Source organism: Sciurus vulgaris (genome assembly GCF_902686455.1).
Source record: "Sciurus vulgaris genome assembly, chromosome: 10".
Lineage (NCBI taxonomy): Eukaryota > Metazoa > Chordata > Mammalia > Rodentia > Sciuridae > Sciurus > Sciurus vulgaris.
Genome location: NC_136470.1, coordinates 48,503,105 through 48,524,752, shown reverse-complemented (window position 1 = coordinate 48,524,752; position 21,648 = coordinate 48,503,105). Strand labels below are relative to the sequence as shown.

General features: G+C 36.2%; 1 protein-coding gene across 1 annotated transcript; it reads right to left on the bottom strand.

The window, feature by feature from the left end:
• Positions 1–20,638: 20,638 nt before the first annotated feature.
• On the bottom strand, positions 20,639–21,151 carry LOC306670353 (acyl carrier protein, mitochondrial-like; the record flags this gene model as incomplete). The annotated part of the gene is made up of 1 exon (XM_079155059.1): positions 20,639–21,151. One exon carries the CDS (start codon positions 21,149–21,151, stop codon positions 20,744–20,746), a length of 408 nt encoding a protein of 135 aa, XP_079011185.1. The 3' UTR covers positions 20,639–20,743.
• Between the last annotated feature and the right edge of the window lie 497 nt (positions 21,152–21,648).

Genomic DNA, 21,648 nt, shown 5'->3' with positions numbered 1-21,648 from the left:
GCATTTGTAGATAAGGGGATGGAGCTGGAGAATATCAGGCTAAGTGAAAGAAGCCAATCTCAAAAAGCCAAAGGTTGAATATTTTCTCTGAAAGTGAATGCTGATCCATAGTGGGGGGTGAGGGTAGGGAAGAATGAAGAAACTTTTGATTGTGCAGAGTGCAATGAGGGGAGGGGTGGGGAGGTGGGGATGGGAAGGACAGTAGAATGAGAGAGACATTATTACCCTATACACATGTATGGTTACACTACTGGTGTGACTCAGCACCACGTCCAGCCAGAGGAATGAGAAGTTATGCTCCCTTTGTGTACAATGTGTCAGAATGCATTCTGCTGTTATGTATAACCATTTAGAATGAATTAAAAAAATTAATTTAAAAAATGGAAAAAGAGGGAAAAGATAAAAATTTGTTCTTACCCTCTCTTTATTACTGATCAAGTGTTTTTGAGCCCATACAAGAGAAAAATTCAGGTAACATTGTGTAAGTCTTAGACAAATTCATCTTTTGAATCTATGAAGAGAAAAATGCCTCACATTCTTGTAAAAATAGTATTTATTCTTCTTATTGTCCCCTGAAACTCTAATTAGACCTCTCTGACACAGTTGACTAGACAGCCTTGGAAGAGTTGAGGCATAGTATTGCCACCAACAGCAGATAGCTGTGCAATGTTTTGATAGAGGGAGGCAATTGAAACGGAGGTGGTATTGAGGCTGTGGATGGGGAGAACGATGCGAAAGAAAATGGAAACCACCTGAAATTTGGGAGGCATTTAAGGGATAGGATTCCATTCAAAAGTTGGAATCTACTAAGAAGCATGGAGTGTTGGGAATTAAATGACTTGTATAAATGAAACATTATTTATATCTACTAATTGGTAAAGCTGTGACTGTTTGGGTCACATTTGTCAATAATCTCTGCGTAAGCCATTTTTACTCTCCTCCAGCCCCACAGTGACTATTCAGTGGAGGATCTGTCACTTCTAAATTCTAAGGAGCTACCAACAATTAGACAATGATTTTGAATAATTATTCAAATATTTATCAACTTATATAATGTTTTTTTGTTTCTTTCAGTAATTCATTACACAACAATAAATTGAAATTCTGTTACATGGTAAACTTTGTGCTTCCTAATTTTCAAAACGTACATATACTTTTGAAGGTAATTGTGTTTCCTCTAAAAGAAAAACAGATATTTATGTATGGATAATTTCTACAAACAGTTTTTAATTAGTATCAAAGGAAAAAGTCTAAGTTCTTTCATTTCTAGTCACTGAAAATACAGGCAGTGAGAGATATAAACCACAGCATTTGTCCTGACTCCTTAAACCTTGACTTGTAGTTAAGTATCTTGAATGTCTTCAAATGAATTTTCACATGAAGTATGTCTTCTTCTGTGTTCTCTAGCAGGTAGAGTTTCATGTGTACCTGATACTAACAGAAAGTAAATGAAAGTAATTAAGTTTGATATAGTTAAGTGTTAATGTGAAGTTTTCCATGCTAGCTATGCATTATTGAGTAGTATAATTTTAAAAATATGATGGGGAAGATTTTCTATTAAAGACAATGAGTCTCTGCTATTGAGGATGTCAATGAAAGCCTGTTTTCTAAATAGTAAAGAAAAAATGGGGAATCTATTTCTTTGTCACCTTCTTTTTCCTAGTAATCCAAATATACAGTCCATATGAAAATATTCAGATCCTTCTTAAGAAATGAGATTTTTAAAAAAGTCAGTGATTTCAGAAGTCAAAATTTGATGGGATTGGGAGTGGTAAGAACTTTTCAAGAAGACTGAATATCAGACCATAGAATCAGAACATCATAAAACTTGACAACTAATTTGTTTTAATGAGTTACAAATTCCAGATGTAAATAAGTGGGCTAAATAATAATGTTTGTTCTGAGAAAAATTCAGCACATTGGACAGGGAGGCCAATAGTATCTGAAACTTCTTATGGAATAGGAATTAGCAGTGTTAGAAATAGTAGAATAGATTTAAAAGTTATAATCAGTGAAGAAAATTATTTCACATACAAGGGCTTTCAGAAAAGAATTTCAGTTTCACTGGGAGCAATAGTTTTGACTAGCATGCCACTTTCATTAGGACATGATGGAGTCCTCCAGACACTATATTTCTTTTCCAATTATTTTTTAGTTTGTTGCCTACCCTCCTCAATAATGATTGTGCTAAGCCTACTTATGTTTTTTAGTCTGTAGTAGTTTTATGTTCTTCAATTCTGGATATTTTTCTATTATTCTTTCATAAATTATTCCTCATTTTTTCTTTCTCCCAATTCCTATTAGTTGAATGACGATCATCCAGTTTTCGCGTCTTTTTTATTCCAATATTTCTCCTCTTTGATTTTAATCCTACTCACTGGGTGATCCTCTCAACCTTATCTCCTAAATATTTTACTATTTTTCCTCAAAATTTCAGCTGTTTTGACTTTTTTATTGTTTTACTTTTCTTAATTTCAAGGTTATAACATCTTCTGAACTATCTCAAAGTATTAAATAATAACTTGTTTAAATATTTCTTTTCCTTGGATGGTCTCTGTTTTCTCTGGGTTGGTTTCATAAATTGGTTTGCTCTGTTCTGTCCTTTCTCTTCCACATTGGTGGCTTTCCTTGAATTCACTTTGCTGATTTTGTCTTCTACAAAGTGAGAAATTAACATGCTGAGTGAAGTTCTGTGAGCACGTCTGTGGTGTGCCAACTAGGGAGCTTCCTCGAAAGCAACTAGAATTTTGAAAGCTGGTATTTTCCTTTTAGATGCTACAATTATCAAAGTCTGTGAATCAGTTTTATGATTCTTGTAACCTTCTGGGAGGTTGTGAGCTGTACTAACAGTCAGAGGACAGGCTTGAGAAGAGAATTGGCTCCTATTGGTTTCTCAGCAGATTTACATTCAATCACTTATCCTCAAACCAGTACTTCATGCCTGCCCTCTTTTGTGTTTGGAGCTTCAATGTTTGACTCACTATCTCTGAAACAAATTTCTCCTGACTGCCTGAGTTGAGAAGAGGGGCAGCCACATACTGCTGTAGGTTGGGGTGGGCACCTGAGGCCCAATAACTCCACAACCAGATAATCAAACCTCTGGTTTCAACCATCTGCCTAACCTCTATCTTGTACAGTTGTCTAGACTCCTAATTGTTGAGCCTTTCTTGAAATCCTACAAATTTCTATAAAATTCTATAAAAACTGGTTTACTTTTTATCAGTTATCTCAACCTCTTCTACCAAATGCAGGTATTTGAATTTGACCTTTTTTCTCTCTGCTAATATTTTCATAATTCCTCTGTTTTCTTCCTTCATATGTCATAATTTAGGATTGTATATGACTTTTGGTTTGATTAAACATGGGGTTCATATTATTATTTCTTTAACTTGTTTTGTTGTGATTTTCAGCAGAAGAAGGGGACGGGAAGGTCTGTGTTCCACCTTCTTGAATCCGAAAATTTATTTCAATAGTTTATAACTCTGAAAATGAAATAATGTAAATATTTTTGGGAAAAATCATACTTTTCTCAGTTCCTTGACTTTATTATTAAAACGATAATATAATGAACCCTAATAACAACTTCCATATTTCACTCACCATATCCCATATCAGAAATGTGATTTGTTCTTCACAAATTTCTATTCTCCTCAAACTTTGGACTTGCCATCTCTCATCCCTAGTGAACAAAGTCACCATGGACTTTCCTGCCATCAAGTCTTCACTTCTTCCAATTCCTGTCACCAGACCTTTTCTCCTCCCCTAGGATCACGGTGAAGGAGAGGTCCTTTCTTTTTGTGGTACTGATGCCTCTGCCTGGGCCCTGAATTTCATCCTTTTCTCTGTCCTCAGAGTCTCTGTTTTTATTATTTGCTCTTTTTCCTCCTCTCATTCTTTACTATCCTTTTCTTACTGACATTTTAAATTCAAGTCTTATAAGCCTCTCTCTTGAAGAAAAATAACCTTTCTGAGGTTTTCATTTTCCTCCAATTATCTCCTTGATTATCTCCTTGCCTTCACAGACACACTTCTTGAGTTTTCTACAGTCACTCTTTGTACTTTCTCTCCTTTCAATCCTCAGCCTCTTGCAGTCTGCTTTCACACTTATCACTCTGTAGAAACTATTTTCATTGAAATGGGAAATTCCCCAAAATGAAAGTAATAAAAGTCATAAAAATGACTTATTTATAGCCAAATACAATGGATATTCTTTAGTCCTTGTAGTAGTTCTCTATTCTTTTTAACACTTTTTAACACTATTGATCAATCCTTTATTCCAGAAGCACCCTCTTCCTTTGGTTTTCATAACACAGTATCAGTCAGAATGGGTTAGCACATGCTACAATAAATAAAAAACAAAAACAAAAACCCACCCCTCTGTTCATAGCAGATTGATGTGGGGCTTCAATGACTTGTCTTCATTCCTACATAAAGGCTGATAAAACAGCTATTGTTTGGAACATAGTTAAATGTTAAGGCAAAAGAAAAGAAAGCATGGTAATTCAGACACTAGATACGAGAATCTCATAATAAACACATGACATTTCTGTCTATATTCCACAGACCAAGGCAATCTATCTCCTAGGAGCAGTGAAATACATATTTACCAGTTGCTTAGGAGAACTGGAAGTAATTTTGGAAAAACTTTAAAGACAACCATAATCACCTTTTACCACAAACCACCTACAACATTCAACGCAAATCAAGGAATATTAAGCTAAGGACAAATGTTTGGAAATTTCATTTCAACCATTAGTAACCAAATTAATTAATTCTTACTGGATCAATGAGTACATATATCATGAATAAACATGGTTGAAGAGACTACATAGATTTCACTGAAATCTAAATCTATAAATCCATTCTATATTATTCTGTGTCTTAGTTGTGTTTCTATAACAAAATACTTGACACTGTGGAATTTATAAATAATAGGAATTTATTTTTCACAGTTCTGTAGGGTGGGGAGTTCAGGATCAAAGGCCTATCAAGATCAATGTCTGGTGAAGTTCCAGTTCTCAGGTAAGTTGTTCTCTCTTGGCATAAGTAAGGGAAGGCAAAAAAGAGGATAAATACTGGGTACACACATGGCAGAAGAAGGGAAGGGAATGAACCCACTCCTTCAAGCCCTGATTTCATCCATGAAGGCTTTGCCTTCATGAATTAATAATATTTTAAAGGCCACACATCTTAATACTAACACAATGGTCATTAAGTTTTAACATGTGAATTTTGGAGGCACAGTTTGATCATGGCAGTCCATTTGGGCAGCTATAGCAAAAATACCATAAACTTAAGGGCTTATGAGCCATACACATGTATTTCTCACAGGTATGTATGCTGGGAAGCATATTTCAAGGTACCAGCAGATTTGGTGTCTGGGGAAAGCCCATTCTTTATAGACAGCAACTTCTTTCTGTGTTCTCATTTGGCAAAAGTAGCAAACAAGCTCTCTTGGGCATTTTTTGTAAGGGCATGAATCCCATTCATGAATTGGTTTTGACTTCAAGACCTAATAATCAGTAAGAGCCAAGAGCTGGTATAGTCAGACCCGTCATGACCCTTCTCATTTAAAAAGAGTATTGGCTCTTGTGTGTTTATTGAGTAGATAAGTTTTCTGGGTAATTGAGTGATGTACATCCAACATCCTCCTCCTGCAGTTCATCCTTTTCTTATCCATGTGGGACGTGGCAGAGACGACCCCCACATTTGAAACCTGAACTGGGGCTATTAAGAGGATTTTAGAAGAAAGGAAAAAGGAGATACTTAGTTGATTTACAAGAATGGGATGCTAAAAGACCATTGATTGGAACATCATCTACTAAGAGTTTCACTGCTGCTGAGTGACACACGGAGCAACAGAATGCAACAGATTTTACAATAAGATCTTAAATCTCCAACCACAATATTTATATGCTAGCTCTATTGAACTCTCAGATTGGCATACTCTCAGAACCAAGAGCCAGGACCTCTGAAAATTTCTCAGAACCAAGAGCTGGGACCTCGGAGCAGTTCTCAGAACCAAGGTCTGGAGCCTCAACATAACTGGATTTTAAAATATTAAAAAAGGGGAGATGTGGGAAATCATCCTTCATCAGAATCAGGCTAGGTTGAGCCATGGGACACAGATGCCTAGTTTCTAGGAACTGCCAAAAAACATGTAGTGCTGCATGGGAGTGGTTCCTGTCCCCTTCTAGAATATTCCCCCTTAAGAGAATGGCTCCCATAACTCCACTCTATCCTGTTCATTACAGAAGAAGCTCCTTCCAGTCCTTGTCCCCTTTGCCAGTGTATTATAAATAAAGGAGAGTTGGGCGATTTGTTTTAAGAGCCAAGAGCTGGTATGGTCAGACTTGTCACAACCCCTCACATTTATTGAGTGTTTATCGAGTAGATAGGTTTTTTGGCTAATTGAGTGATGTACAGCCAATATCCAACTCTGGCAGTTTACACTTTTTTCCTCCATGCGGGTTGTGTCAGAGAGGACCCCCACAGAAAAGCAAGCATCTTGCTTATGTTTCATGCTTATCTCATTCTAATAGGGCTCTAACCTTTGAGCTGTTTTACAAGTTTATAAGCTGAAGGTAAAAGATAACATATACCTAATAACTGTCCATAGATCTAAATTGTGTCTGGTAGATAGAAAACAGATCAATCTGCATTTCTGCCCTGGTAGAAAAGGCCAGACTTATATCTCTCTGTGAATTCATTTCAGCAATTCCAATCCAACTCTTATAAGTTTTGGAACTTTGGAAATCATTGAACTATTTATAACATCATACTTGTTCTTTTATTAATTGATGATTTAAGTAATATGTGTTTATCATCTTTCAAGTTTAACATTATTTGTAAGAATATCATAATTTTATCTTTTTTTAAAATTAATTTTAACTGCCTAAATCATACAGAATGTTGATTAATAAACCACAACATATAGGATTTAATGCTTGCTTCCTCTGAATTATTTACACCATTCAAAAAGTGGAAGTACAAATCAAAACTACCCTAAGATTCCATCTCACCCCAATTAGAATGGCGATTATCAAGAACACAAGCAACAATAGGTGTTGGCAAGGATGTGGGGAAAAAGGTACACTCATACATTGCTGGTGGGGTTGCAAATCAGTGCAGCCACTCTGGAAAGCAATATGGAGATTCCTCAGAAAGCTTGGAATGGAACCACCATTTGACCCAGCTATCCCACTCCTTGGCCTATACCCCAAGGACTTAAAATCAGCATACTACAGAGATACAGCCACATCAATGTTCATTGCTGCTCAATTCACCATAGCCAGATTGTGGAACCAACCTAGATGCCCTTCAGTTGATGAATAGATAAAGAAACTGTGGCATATATATACAATGGAATATTACTCTGCCATAAAGAATGATAAAATTATGGCATTTGCAGGCAAATGAATGAAATTGGAGAATATCATGCTAAGTGAGATAAGCCAATCTCAAAAAACTAAAGGACGAATGATCTCGCTGATAAGCGGATGAGGACATATAATGGGGGGGTGGGAGGGGTTAGCGTTAGGGTTAGGTTTAGGGTTAGGGTTAGGGTTAAGGAGGGTGGTAAGAATGGAGGAAGGAAGGACTGTATAGAGGGAAAAGAGGGGTGAGAGGGGTGGGGGGGGAGGGAAAAACTAACAGACTGAATCAAACAACATTACCCTATGTGAATTTATGATTACACAAATGTTATGCCTTGACTCCATGTACAAATAGAGAAACAACATGTATCCCATTTGTTTACAATTAAAAAAGTGGATGTAGTATATTGCTGCATGAAGAAAAAAGACCTAATAATCTCCCCAAAACTTCAACTCCTAGAATCATCATATCAAGGGTTAAGATTTCAACATGAAATTTGGGGGGACATAACACTTTCATCTGTTCTATCCATGCTAAGTATTTACTCTATTTTTCCTAAGTACTTATTATGTACTTGGGGCAGAACTAAAAGATGAAGTTTAAACAAAACAAAACCACTGTCAGGAAATACCATATAAACCTAGCAATTCTAGATTTATTTGCCTTCCATTTGTCAATGAATTCCCTTACACTTTAGAAAACTGAAACTAAACATATAATTATTGTTTCCTCTAAGATAAAAAGGTGAATGTTTGCGTACTGAAATAACTATTAAGAGAAGGAAGTAGAGTTCTTTCAGGTCAACTATTCCATATGTTATGCCAAATAATTAAATTCATTAAGGTCTTAGAGATAGCTTTAAAATATCTCTCCCAAACATCACCTAGATCAAAATTTGGCTTTGAATTAGCAATTTTATATTCTCAAAGAAAGTAGTTGGCAATTTCCAGAGGGATTAGAAATTGCATTCGGAAAGAACACTCTGGTGATGTCATTAACATTTATTACTCTTTAAAAAAAATGTCACCAGGTAAACATTTACAAGAGAGGAGTTTCAGAATGACCAGATTTCCATCCAACTAATGGGTATTTAGAGTGCCCACCTGAAGTTCTAGACTGATTTAAAGTAATATGTAAAGTCTGGAACTGTAACCATAATTGTGAAATATCACTCCACTTTTATATATTTGCCCTTTTTTTGCTTACAGGAAAAAGGCACATAGACAAATGAGATAATATCTGGAAACATGAAGCTCTAGGCACCCAGACAGAGAGCACTCCAATTGCAAGAATTCTTCAAAGTGTCTGTTTAAAAAAAAAAAAAATCACAAGATTTTTTAAGTGCTTGAGAACATGCTAAGATGGAAAGAAAGTTAGATTGAAGACTGACTGAGAGAAGACAGTAACATAGAAGTACAGTTATAAAATATTTTTAAGGTGGAAAAATCATGCTAGCACTTCCCAAATCAGGCCAAATTCATGTTAGCTGATGCAGTTGTTTCCTACTGAGTCAGTGTACTATAGAAGGCAAGACATCCAACACTGCTGTAATAGGTCAAAGAAAAGAATGTGTGACTGAGGGAGCCCATGAAACTCACTATAGCATGCCAGCGCTGCTCCAAGGATCCCTGTACATGGAGACTGTGGAAGGTGACTGTTTTTTTTTTTTTAATCCAAAGTGTAGAAAAATAATATGTATGACTCAATTTACATAGATGTCAATTCATTTGAACAGGTCTGTATTTGATTAGTTTTTGAAGGCTCCTGATTAGTTTATTTGGATCTTTAGAATTACAGATGTCTTTTAGGATTACAGTTATGGGGCATTTTAATGAGTGAAATCTTGATGTTTATGGAATAAAGAGGGTAAATGGAGTTGAGGACTCATATACGTCAAGGGAGAATCCAGTTGTCATCAATTGCAATACTAAACAAAAGGTCATTCATCAGCATGCCCCCTGCTCTCCTTTTTCTGAGATTCTCATGAAGGCTAACATAGTGTCGAAGGCACAAGGGACAAAGGCAAAAAGTTTAGGTTACTAGACAAGATAAGGAGAACTCTGGCTATGGCCCCTTGCAAAGCCACAGTCTCACACCTAACCTTTATCAGGAATACCCTTGGCTCTGCTTTTATACAGTCCTTTAGTAGACCATCATAGGTCACTCAAGGGAGCCAGAGGAACGTGGTCAAAGTCCCCACCTAGACCTACTTCTTTGATTATTCAATTTGGGGAGGGAAAGCAAAGACATGACCTCCTGTTGAGACTTGGCCTATGATAAGTAGAAGAAAATATCCATATTTGGAAAGGGAGAGTTGTTGCAAAGTACAAGTTAAATATGACACTCTTTCCTCTTTGGGTTTGCACGTGTGTGTATGCATGCTTGATTAAGCTTAAGACATCCTGGTTTCATTTGGCTTACCTTGCCATATATAAACACCATTTTTCTTCACAGTATGGTTGCACTCGGGCCAAATGCCAATGATCTTACCATGGAAATTTTCAATGTTAAACTTTGTGTGTATGAAATATTTTAGGGATTTTTGAAAAAAATTGTTATATTTCAAGGGAAAAATCAACACAAAACAGAACACTAGAAAATCTATTAGTAACTCAAACTGAAACACATGCAATGTAGATGATATTGAATTTCAGCAAATATAGCCTGTATCACATTGTTGGCACTCAATTTCTCTTTGTATGTGCAAGATGGCATTTTGGTAGAGTAGATATTTCAAATGTAACTAGCCCTGCATTTTTTTTTATAAATTAAACTTTGAAATGAAGTAACATAAAATGTATTTCCAATGGTTCAAATGAAAAAATACTTGGTTGAAATATTATTTGAATTCTTTTAATTCAATAAGCACATAATACATCCTTTAAGAAGATGTATAGTACAGTGGTGAAGACAGATTACTACTACTAACTACTAATGTGGCTTAGGCAAATTTTCTTACCTTCTATCTCTAAAATCCCTCCTCCTCTACAAAGAGGGATAATGTAACTATATGGAGTTGTTGTGAGGATAAATGTTAATATATATTATGAGTGCTGTCAAGTCCTGGCACACGGTTAGGGTTCCATGAGTGTTGGTGGTTGTTGCTATTGGCTTGTTGGAAGTTCTGTTCCAGGTGCTAAAGAGTAAAAGCAAGCAAAGGTTAATTGGCAGTACTTTTACCTTTCAGAAACCTGAGAGTTAGGCAGTGAATTATAATTTAACTCAGACTGCTGTAAGAACACTTACAGAGACACAAAGTGCAGTTCGTAGTACACAGGAAGGACAGGTTAATGCCAAGGGCTTTGTTTGAATTGGGTTTTAAATGGTGGGTAAGCTTTAACAGGTAAAAGGGGAACTGAGAACAATAAAATATTCTAGGTAGAAGAAGCAAAGAGGTAGGAGTTACAAGAGACAGACCTCTTCCAATCTGACGAGAGAATACCAAGTAATATTAATGTAACTACCACTCTTTCCTGTATCCAACAGAAGTAGCTAATGAAGCTCAATATTCTTTCCTGTTGGACTTAATTGGTCTTAGACTCCTTAAAATAGGGTTTGGGTAACAACTAGTTCTTTACCAATTTGGCTTGTGTAATTAAACCTTTGGTAACTGAGGTATAGTATAGCCTAGAGGTAGTGGTAAGAGTAATAATAGATACAGCTGCAAAGTTAAAAATAATAGTTATTATATACTGGGTGATCATTTTGTATCTTCATATAGTTTTTCTTAGTTAATTATCACAACATATATATAAGATAGACATTTTTTCACATTTTATATATAAATAAACAGAGCCTGAGAAAGGCTAAGAACTATTTCCAAAGTCACTTAGTGAGAAAATGTTGGCATAGGAGTTTAAACCTAACACTTTAAAAACTTAAATTTTGTATTCTTGATCATTGTACATGCTGGACTTCATTTTAAACCAGAGATAAGTCAAAGTTAATTACAAACGAGCCCTTGATTTCATGTTAAGAATGTAAAAGAATTATTCTGCATTCTTAGGGAAATTACTGAAGACTTGAACAGAAGCAGAGTTTGATTGGAATTTTACTTTAGGAGCAAAACTCACAGCAGGATGAAAGATATTTTGGAAGGAAGGAGATTGGAAATGAAATGATCAATTTCTTGGGAAAGTAATAGGCATCTGAGGTGGGAAAGAAGATAATGGCATCAAATTATAGCATCAAAGTGAAATTCATAGGACCTAACTGCATGGAAGATATGACATTTCTGAAGTTTCGAGTTTGGCAACTTGATACAGGCAGGAAGAAAGTGAGTTAAGAATTCTGGTGGGATAGATAGATGAGGATTAGATATCAAATTACCTAAAGAAAACAAAAAGAATACCTTTAAATATATAAGGTTTAACCTTTTTTTTTCCCCCCCAAGTAAAGAAACAATGAATAAAGCACTAATAGAACGCTAAACCGATCTAGGATATTTGAAGAATGGGCATCTTTCTTCATAATACTAAAATGTATATGTATATATGTGGATGAGAGGAGGGAAAACAGAAAGAGGGGAGGAGAAAGAAAGAAGACTTAAGTTCAAAGAACTGTTTGATATTATCAGAAAAATATTTCAAGTTTCTCATTAAAGCACTTCTTTATAAGCAACAAGGTAGATTTATTATGCCATTTTCATTCTTCCATGGTAGAGAATGCTTGCCCAGTCAGAAATAAAATCAGAGCCAAGGCTCTCAGCAGTCTGACCTACTTAGCTAATATTTTTTTTTTTAAAAATTGAGTTTGTAGTTTAATTCTGCTGAGAAGGTGTCAGAATGATAGCTCCTGAGGTTGATAGATTTTAGAGTGCTCAATGTTATTAGAAAGCATGTAGATTAGCAAATTTTAATTTCTCTTTACCTCTAAGCATATTAAAACCCCCAAATATAACAAGGTGTTTTATGTTTTTATTCTATCTTTAATCACTAATTAAGGTTTATATTATAGTAATCCTCAATAATCATTCTTTCTCAAAACTATTTCTGTGAAGCTGGCAGGTGATACTTGGATATTCTCATAGGACTTTACATAGTTAAGTAACTAACATAGTAGATGACAAGACATAAGAAAAAGAGTGATCAGACATTAAACCAAAAGTGGCCTACAGACTTGAAAATAACAGTAAGAAATAATCAATTTTTAAAATAAAAATCTTCTTATTATTTTTATATATTCTTATGTTAATTATTCTCAAATTATTCTTATAAGAAGATTGAGCTGTTATCATTAGTAAATCTAATCTTTATATTACAAATACTAGACTTCCTAATAATTAAAGATAACTTTTTGCTTCAAAATAATTATAATCTTTCATAATTCAGGAAGAATAAAAAGTGATCTGTCTTTCTTACAGGTTACTATTCAACATCCATTGAACTGTAAAGTAAATTCTGAAGTATATAAATATTCCTCATGTTTATGACTTGGGGCTACAATAAGGAACATGTTTACTTGCAAGGAATTTAGAAAATAACAAAGTCATAGGATATATCTAATAATTGTGTATGCGTTCATATGAACTGTAAAAAAAGGAAGTTGGAGATAGCAAAGGCAAATTGTAAATTTAGAGATGATGCAAATATTCATTAGAGAGAAAAGGATCCCCTGAAAATAGTGGGTTTTGATTTTCATTCTGAAAAAATAAATGAAGAAAATGGAAAGTCATTCACCTCCTAGAGGACATAGGTTTGGAAATTAATCAGTGCTCTTAGTGCGAGTGAAGTTTTCTTTTCTTTTCTTTTTTTTTTTGGTGTTTGTGTGTGTAGCATCAACAGAATTTTAACTGAAATATCCTTAATGTAAAATGTTTAAATAAATTAATGACTAAAGATTGAGTAAAATGTGGTTGGCAATAATTTTATGAACATCTGCCTTCAGAGAAATATGATTACTGCTTCAAAATTGCAGGGAAAAAGTGACAATCAGGGTCTTGGCTATAATTTTCATATTTGGGTTGGGAGGCAGCTTCCTCAGAAATCAGCTTGGTAGTTCCCTCTCCCTTCATGTCCTTGGCATGCAAAGCAGTTGCTTGAGTCCAGAGTCCAGCTGTGAAGAATTTAAGGGAGCCCTCTCCCAGGGGTGCCAGAGGAAGGAATGTTCTCCATGCAGATTTCTCCCAGAATCTCAATATAGCAAAGCTCACAATGTGACCATCTTTTTATTTAGACTTTCCAACAAATGTGAAAAATATTTGGCATGCTCTTTCTACCTTTGCTTCTATTCATTTAGTCTTTGCCTCTGAAAAGTAGTGCCAGAGGAAAGTTTACTGCATTTATTTCCTTTCTAGTGTAACATCTTGCTTTGAAAACTCTGTGTGTGTAGGAAGAGATAGAAAGAAAGGCTTTACTTTCTTTTCATTAATATACAGTCTTTGGAGGGATTTCCGGATAAATGAGGACAGTGATGTTCTTATAAGATCTAGAAAATTTATATTCCATTTTGATTGTGGAGGTATCCTTGCACTTCCAATGACATCTTGATAGCAAATCCCTTTGGTGGAGCTTTAGTAAGTTATTAAACAAACATATAAAAACTTGAATTTGAGTTCTTTAACAAAAATTGGAAAGAGAAATCCGAAAGTAAATGCATTGTTTTCATTATTGTTTTGGGTGCAGGTGGAATGTAGTAATAGCCATCAGAGACTATTGTTTGTTTTAAATTTTGGCACTCAAGAGAGTAAAGTTTAATTATGGATAACAAGATAGAGCATCAGGTTCGAGGTTAAATAATTTCTTGGAAATGAAGTACCTAGATAACTTGAGGTAGGATAGGGAAGGATGCTATTATGGGCTGGCTTTTCCCTAGGGTGTTTGACATAAGTATATCACAAAGAGTCATTAAAATGGTGACAAATTTAAACTTGGTAAGAAAAAAATAAGTTTTCCAAAGATCTCTTAAAATTGTCCCATGATGACAAGGAGCTCTTTGTAAGAGAAATGGTGTAATCTCCCTAATTATACAACCTATTTTTTAGAGAACTAATGTATTTTAGTGAGGGGAAACTCAGAGCTTAAGAATGTGACAATCATGATAAGGTATTGAAAAGTCAGTCTCCCTGAGGCAGTTAGCATGGACTCTATAATGAACTAAATACTGGGAAATTTAATTTGAATTTTCCAAACTGTGTGCCCAGATATGAAACTTATTCTCAGTAAGCTATAAAGCAACCATATTTCTTGACAAGAACTAGTAGACTGCTTGCAAAGGAACTTTTTTTTTCTTTTTTAAAATCTAAAGAGAATAAGTATAGAGTTAACTATCATGCCACAACTTATAATTAGACTGAACTGATAGTGGAGATTGGGAAATGATGAATCTAAAAGTTCTATTGAGCCACAGCTCACATTTTTTCCATTTAAAGCTAAGATTACTGTATTTTTCTTTGCATTTTTTAACTTAGAAAAAACTAGAAAAGCTTTGATAATATCTCTCAAAGAGTATGCCTGATGTTTAAAGATTGATATTTTATTTCAAATCATGAAAATATTTCCAAGCTGTACTTATTTTGAAAAATACCTAAAACAGTAAAATTCCAAGACAGCAAAATAACTACTCATTTTCTGGACACCAAGGCTGTGATCCCTTGTTACTGAAAAAAGCATGTGACAGAATAAGGAAAGAGAACTGAACTTAGCTCAGAGGACTGTATTGGAGTAGTATTTGGTATCTTCAGAGAATCTAGGGAAATGGAAGATAGGTTCAGAACAGAAGACCCAGAAAGGGTTGTATGAGACATACCACAAAAAATTCCAGAATTTACAAAGACTGTGTGGAGAGAAAAGCTAATTTTGGAAGGAGCAGGAGAGCATACTAAAGCAAGCATTGTCTACTTCAGAGCTTTGCCTAGGTCTGGGGTTCATGGTGTGCTCATGTTAAACGTGCTTTCATTTTTGTTCCATGAAGAGATCCAAAAGAAAAGTTCTCTGCCCTTCCTCAGGGTCTGACCCCTGTGGCCAGCCTTATGCCCTGCCTGGGCTCTGACCACTGTCAGACATGGTGATAAACCCTTAAGACAAGATTTCATTTAATTCTCATACTAAACTAGAAGGCAGCTAATATTATCTACTACACCACAGTTTTTAAAAAGAAGATAGCGAAACTGAGAGCTTAAAGGACTTCAAGGTGAAAGAAAAAATAACTGTAAAACTGGCATTTAACTCTCCAAGTGTTGGCTTTCAAATCTACATTTTATCCCAGGGTATTAAAGTACAGAAACTAGCATCAAAAGTATCTTCAACCGGAGGCTGTTTGGTCCCATGTATTTAGTCCAGAGTAGCTGCAGCAGGAATTGAAGAAAAATTCCTGAGACTTTAGCACTTCCTGCAGCCAGTTTCAGGTCCAGTCCTTCTCTTCTACAGATTCTAAGATGCAAATATCCTACTTCTGTTCAAAAAGGAGAATATAAGTCTGAAAGAGGTAAGGGAATGAATCTGCCCTATGAATTCCTGTGCTTCTCAGCCCCCCTTAGTTTCTAATTCCCAGCATCAAAGAGCATGTAGGGAAGGACAGAATTTGAAAGGACAAGGACTGTTCTTCAGCTCAGCTCTGTTCTATTCTGGGAGCCCATTTCCCTTTGAAATCCATTGTCCTTTCTCCAGCTGACACAAACCATTAAAATCAGACTCCTTCTTAGAGTTGGCAGGGAAGAAGACAAGACTTCATTTTCAGGTGAAGTAATTGTTACATCCTGTAAGGATGTCTCCAATGCAGTACTGATGGTGACACTCGCTGCTTATTAAGTAAGGTTTTTATCAATAGCTCCTGAAATCCTCTGGGCAGAGATAGTTTATAACTGACACTAATTGGAATGCAGCTACTTCTAAAACATGTCTCAACACAGAAGAAGAAAATTTTCATTCCAGATAGATAAGGTGGTTAATTCCCTTAGCCCCTTATTCCCCTCGCACCTTGTCTGTGAACACAGTGACTGACCTTTCCCTGGGGCCTTGGCACATTCCCACAGCAGAGGAGGTGATGTGGAAGGATGAAAACATTACTCAGGCACACTGTACAAAAGTCTCCAGCAGTTGGCAATACTCAGTCTGACCTTTATGTTGGACTTTGCCATAGTTTTGATCACTTTACCATCACTTCAGGAGAAAAGGCGTCTTTAAAAGTGCCCTATTTAGCAAAAGCTTCAGAGCCAAAACTAAGTGTATGTTCTGGGTATTTCACATGTTGTCAAATTAACCAGTACAGTGAAATGACAGCATTGTGAAGAAAATAGGTTTCTGCAAAGCTCTGAATTAAGGTAGGATGATATTTTGTTGCAATTATTTATAATTCGCTGTTCATCTTTTCGCTGGCATGTTCATGTTTATGTAGCAATAAATAATATATAGGTAAATTTATTGAATTCAAAGCTTTACTTTTAATTTCCTACAGCTATGCCAGAGCCCTTATAAATTTGTGTCTTTTGTAAGAGTTTTGAGACTATCTACTGTATTCTTTCTGTTTCTGCATAGTTGGCTGATTATTTTACTATGAATGAGGTATGACTGCAAAAGAATTAATTCACATATAGTGTGTTAAAAGATTTTTCCATTTACTAATTGATGAAAGGCAGGTTAACTTTTTCTTTGTAATGATGCCTAATCCCATTATCATGATTATTTGTTTTTAACAACTTAATTTTATAGAGATGTTTAGTACCATCATTAATTTTATTTACTTTCTAATTTTCTTATTTTGGAAACACCAAGCCCATAGTAAAGTTGCAATAAGGACCCTTCAATTAGATTCATTAATTGCTAACATTCTGCTGTTTGAAAGTTAATAGCCGACATCAAGCCACTAATTACAAAATGCGTTAACATTTCTCTCCTAAAATAAGGACATTGTTCCACCTCAATATCATTATCATTAAGAAATTTAACATTGTTATAATGCTATTATTGAAACATAGTCCATATTCAAATTTCCAAAGTACTCCAATAAAATCCTTTATTCAAGCCCCTTTTTCAGGATCCAGTGAAGATACTGCATTGCATTTGTTTTCCAAGATCCTTTATTCTACTTTAATTTAAAGTGGCTTTCAGCTATTTTTCCTCTCTTGACTTTAAAATTTTTAACTAGACCAAAACATTGTTTTATACACTATCCCTAAAATGAGTACTTTTTCATAATAAGATTCAGGCAAAACATTTTTGGCAGGACTAGTACGTGATTCTGTATCATATTGGAACGTACTTGATATTGGTGTATCAATTAACCCCATTTGTGTACAATGAATCAAAATACAGTCTGTAAAAGTAAAAATAAATTAAAAAATTAACCTTTATCATTTGGTTAGAGTGTGTCTGTGGAATTTCTTCATTGTAAAGATTCTTGTTTCCTTGTGTGATTAATAAGTGATCTGTGGGATGATGCTCCAGTGATCCTAATCCCATGGTTTTGGTATTCACTAATTCATAGTGCTTTAATTTATCATTACTATTATGTTATCAACTGATGGCTTTCCAATTTTATTGTTTCTTCTACATTGAGTTTTTTTGTTTTTGTGTTTTAAGGAGAACTTCTTTCTCATTCTCCCTTTCCTCAACCCTTGAAATTATTATTTTGGGGTATCATTATGAACAAATGAATTCCTTTTTATTTAACATATTATAATATAGTTATTTATTTCATTCATTTTTGTTACAAAGCACAAATTATCCCAAATTTGACCAGTGGAAGCCATGCTAGGTAGGCTCTGCAATCCATTTCAATTGTTCCTGTTCTCTTAACTTTGTCACTAGTAATAAGCTTTGATTCAAAGCTTCCTTGGATATAAAACAATCTTTAGCCCAATTGTTTGTAGTAATATGTCCTTCAACCACCTTATCACATTTATTTTTGCCTATAAAAATCATATTAGCTCCAATATGAAAGAAGTTGGAAGCTGTTACACTTATCCTTATAAAAGCTACACATATTGAAAATCAATGACCATTTGTGGATCTAGGAGAAAGCTGAGGTCAAATTTTGGTCGAATTTTAAATTTCCCCAAACCAGGCAGATTCAGACTCAGTGCCAAGAGATGCAGCAGAAACCTCCCTGAGGCCATAACTTAGAGCAACACTTCTATGGTAATTGTGATGAACTGTGGGTGCTGAGTGTGGACTAGCATGAGAATGAGAAACTCTTGGAGAAAAAATGTTAGGGGACCTTCACACTTCAGTGGGGCTTACCTTCAGAAACACCACCATATTCTCATTGCAAAGGGCCGGAAAAGTCCCCTTCGCCCTCCGTGGCTTTGGTTCAAGCAGGGGAAGTGTAGCTCACTGAGAGCATTCACCATAATAAAGCTCCACTCTCCAGGGTAAAGACTTTACCAGGATCTTACCTCCCCAGGGAGAAAGGGCATCATCTACTCAGCCCTTGTCTTTTCTAGCTGTCTGATGTCATCTACATGGGGACTAAAACTCAGAAATACTTGGCCATAGACCAGGGACATCAGCCCATGAAAAGACCAAAGCTGAATGATTAGATGACAGAACACTTCCCCCTCCTCACATCAACAGGACTCCCATATAATGGAAGAGGTTTACAACTGAGGGAACTAAAAGGCACAGACTCTCAGGAATTCTTAGGGAAGCCACCAAACAACGGAAGAGACACAAACAAGGGCAATAGAAGCGTTTGAAACTCTGGCATACAGGGGTACACAGGTACCAAAGCCATTAAACACACCCCAAAACCTTGTCAGATTAGCATAAAACCTCACACTAAAGGCCTGTTAACCTAAGTTTCTATTACCTAATACATCATGTCTAACTTTCAACAGAATATTACAAGGCATGCTAAATGTTAGGAAAAAAAATAACAGCATGTAATGAAAGAGTCTTTGTGAAGACATTTTCTGCCTGTGGTTGCACAGAAAAGTTCTTGTGTGTGTGTATGATGAAATTCCATCTATAATATCTAATGGATAATTACAAAAATCAATACAGTGACTCATAGAACAAGAAGAGAAACTTAATTATCAATTCAGTACCAGAGTAAATAAGCACAATTAAAGGAGCATGATGAAAAAGACTTCTTAATAGAACAACAACAACAAAAAATGAGTATTTTCCTTAGTAACAGAGAAACTAAAGTGAAATATTTGCGTTGAAGGAACCTGCTGGTTTTATGGTCACATCTGCTAACCAGTCTGCATCCTTGGCTCACAGAGATCCCCATGACTGCTGAAAAAAGTGATGCTTTCAGAAACATTTCCCCTTCGTGTAGCCCAGCATATTTCAGCAGAGTGTGTTCCCAAAGCTCGTGGTTGCAAAACACTCAACCTCATGCCTACATTTCCTGAAAAGAAGATCGCCTCGGAGGTGATTCAGTAACACATGAAGCTTGCTCTCCAGACACAGACATGAAATACAAATCAGAATGAAACTGGCATGAAGAAGACAGAAACTTCATCACATTGAGTTGAGAAGGCAAAGCTATTATTAGTTACCAGAGATTGAGTGTTGCTTGGCATTCAGTGGTGCCAACAATGGGCTAGGTGCTGTAGAGAACATAGAATTAGAGAATGTTCTTGCCCAGGGGCCTCATAATCAAATCAGACAAACCAGACAGTAGCACAGTCCAGCAGACGGGAATGGGGAGAGCTGGGTTCACATGGGGAACCTAAGGTCACTTTTATCCCTGAGAAGACTCAATTTCCCTCCAATGAGCCTGCCCTCTTGTGTTATATAAGTTCAAGGAAAAATCTTGACATACTTTCTTATGAGTTCCATTTATCTGTTACCCAGGAAACCTGTCTTGCAAGGGAGTGTTGTTAGGTTCTCATTTGTCTTGTAACATGGTTCAGGAACATTTCTGTAAAACCACTGACCTGCTATGTTGGGGACTGAAGGAGGAATGCACTGGGCAGAGTCACTATGTAGAGATGTGACATTATGTAGAGGAGCACCCCATAGGAAGACCTGCAGGCCAGCTTTCTTCTGGGCCTGTGATACACATCATCCCTTTTGTGGTGTACCCATTCCCTCCTCCTCTTTGTCCTGTGTAGTGAAGGTTACAGAACAATCTAGGTGAGTGAATTGCACTTCTTGGCACCAGTTTGGTTTTGAGTTATCTGCAAATTAAAGAAGATTCCTTGGTATGACAATAACCCAGCAACTAGAAACCTTTGGACCTATGTGATTTTTTAAAAATTGGTTTTATAGACTTATTTTCAAAGGGCAGTACACTTAGAAAATTTAAATACAAGTCCAGAAGAACTGCTCTGTCAAAGTCATTGATGACGCCAGAGTGGGTTCTCACGTCCACACACTCACCAGGATCATCTGAGTCCTCGGTGAGGAAAAGGGGTCTGATATTTTATTCATATACATCCTTCTTATCTGCAGTGTAATCACAATTTCTTGTGGACACATTAACTTTTCTGCATCTGTATCAGGATTTCAAACCCAAATTTGTCTTCCATGGCCATGATAATCTCTACTTGGTCCAAACTGTCTAAGCTCAGCTCTTTCATAAAATGGGAATTTACCGAAAGCTTTTCTGGATCAAAAATTTCATGGAGTTTCAGGACATACAAAACACGGTCCTTGATTCCCTCCAACGTCAAAAGGGGTGCGTCACTGTACTGGCGGCACAACTGTGTAACTCCGGAACCTGCGAGAGCAAAGGTCGGCTGCATAGTCCCGGGTCTCGATCGATTCCTCGCGCGACACGAAACGGTGCTGAGCGGCCCGGCCAGGGCGGGTGCAGGGCCCTCGGGCAGCAGGGCGAAGGCCGCAAGTAGGCGGCGGACACAGACCGAAAGGACAGGAGCCGCCATGGCTACCCCTATGTGATATTCACAATGTGAGGAAGTGAATGTCCCCATTCACAAAGGATTCAGAGTTTTAAAAGCAACACCAGGCCTGGGAAAGCTCCACGTGGATGAGTTAGATAATTTGCTGTGTCCCCCTGAAGCTTTTAGTACTTACCTCTACACAGAACTCAGCACTTGGTGTTAAGGTCATGATCTATTTGTCTGTATCTCTTCTTAGCATCTACTTAGCCGGTGGCTAATGGAAGACACCAGTGAAAATCTGTGATGAATAAATGCCATGAAGGATGTAAGTCAGCTCTAACTGTGTTCTTTCCACTCTCAAGGAGAACTCAAGTATGACAACTTACACAAATTCTCACACTCTTCTCCATCTTCTTAACTATGTTTAGGACAGCAGGTAGGCTCAGGTTTTACACTTTAACATTTTTAAATTTTATCTGTTCTTTTTAGATGTATATCACAGTAGAATGTGTTTTGACATATTATACATACATGGAGTA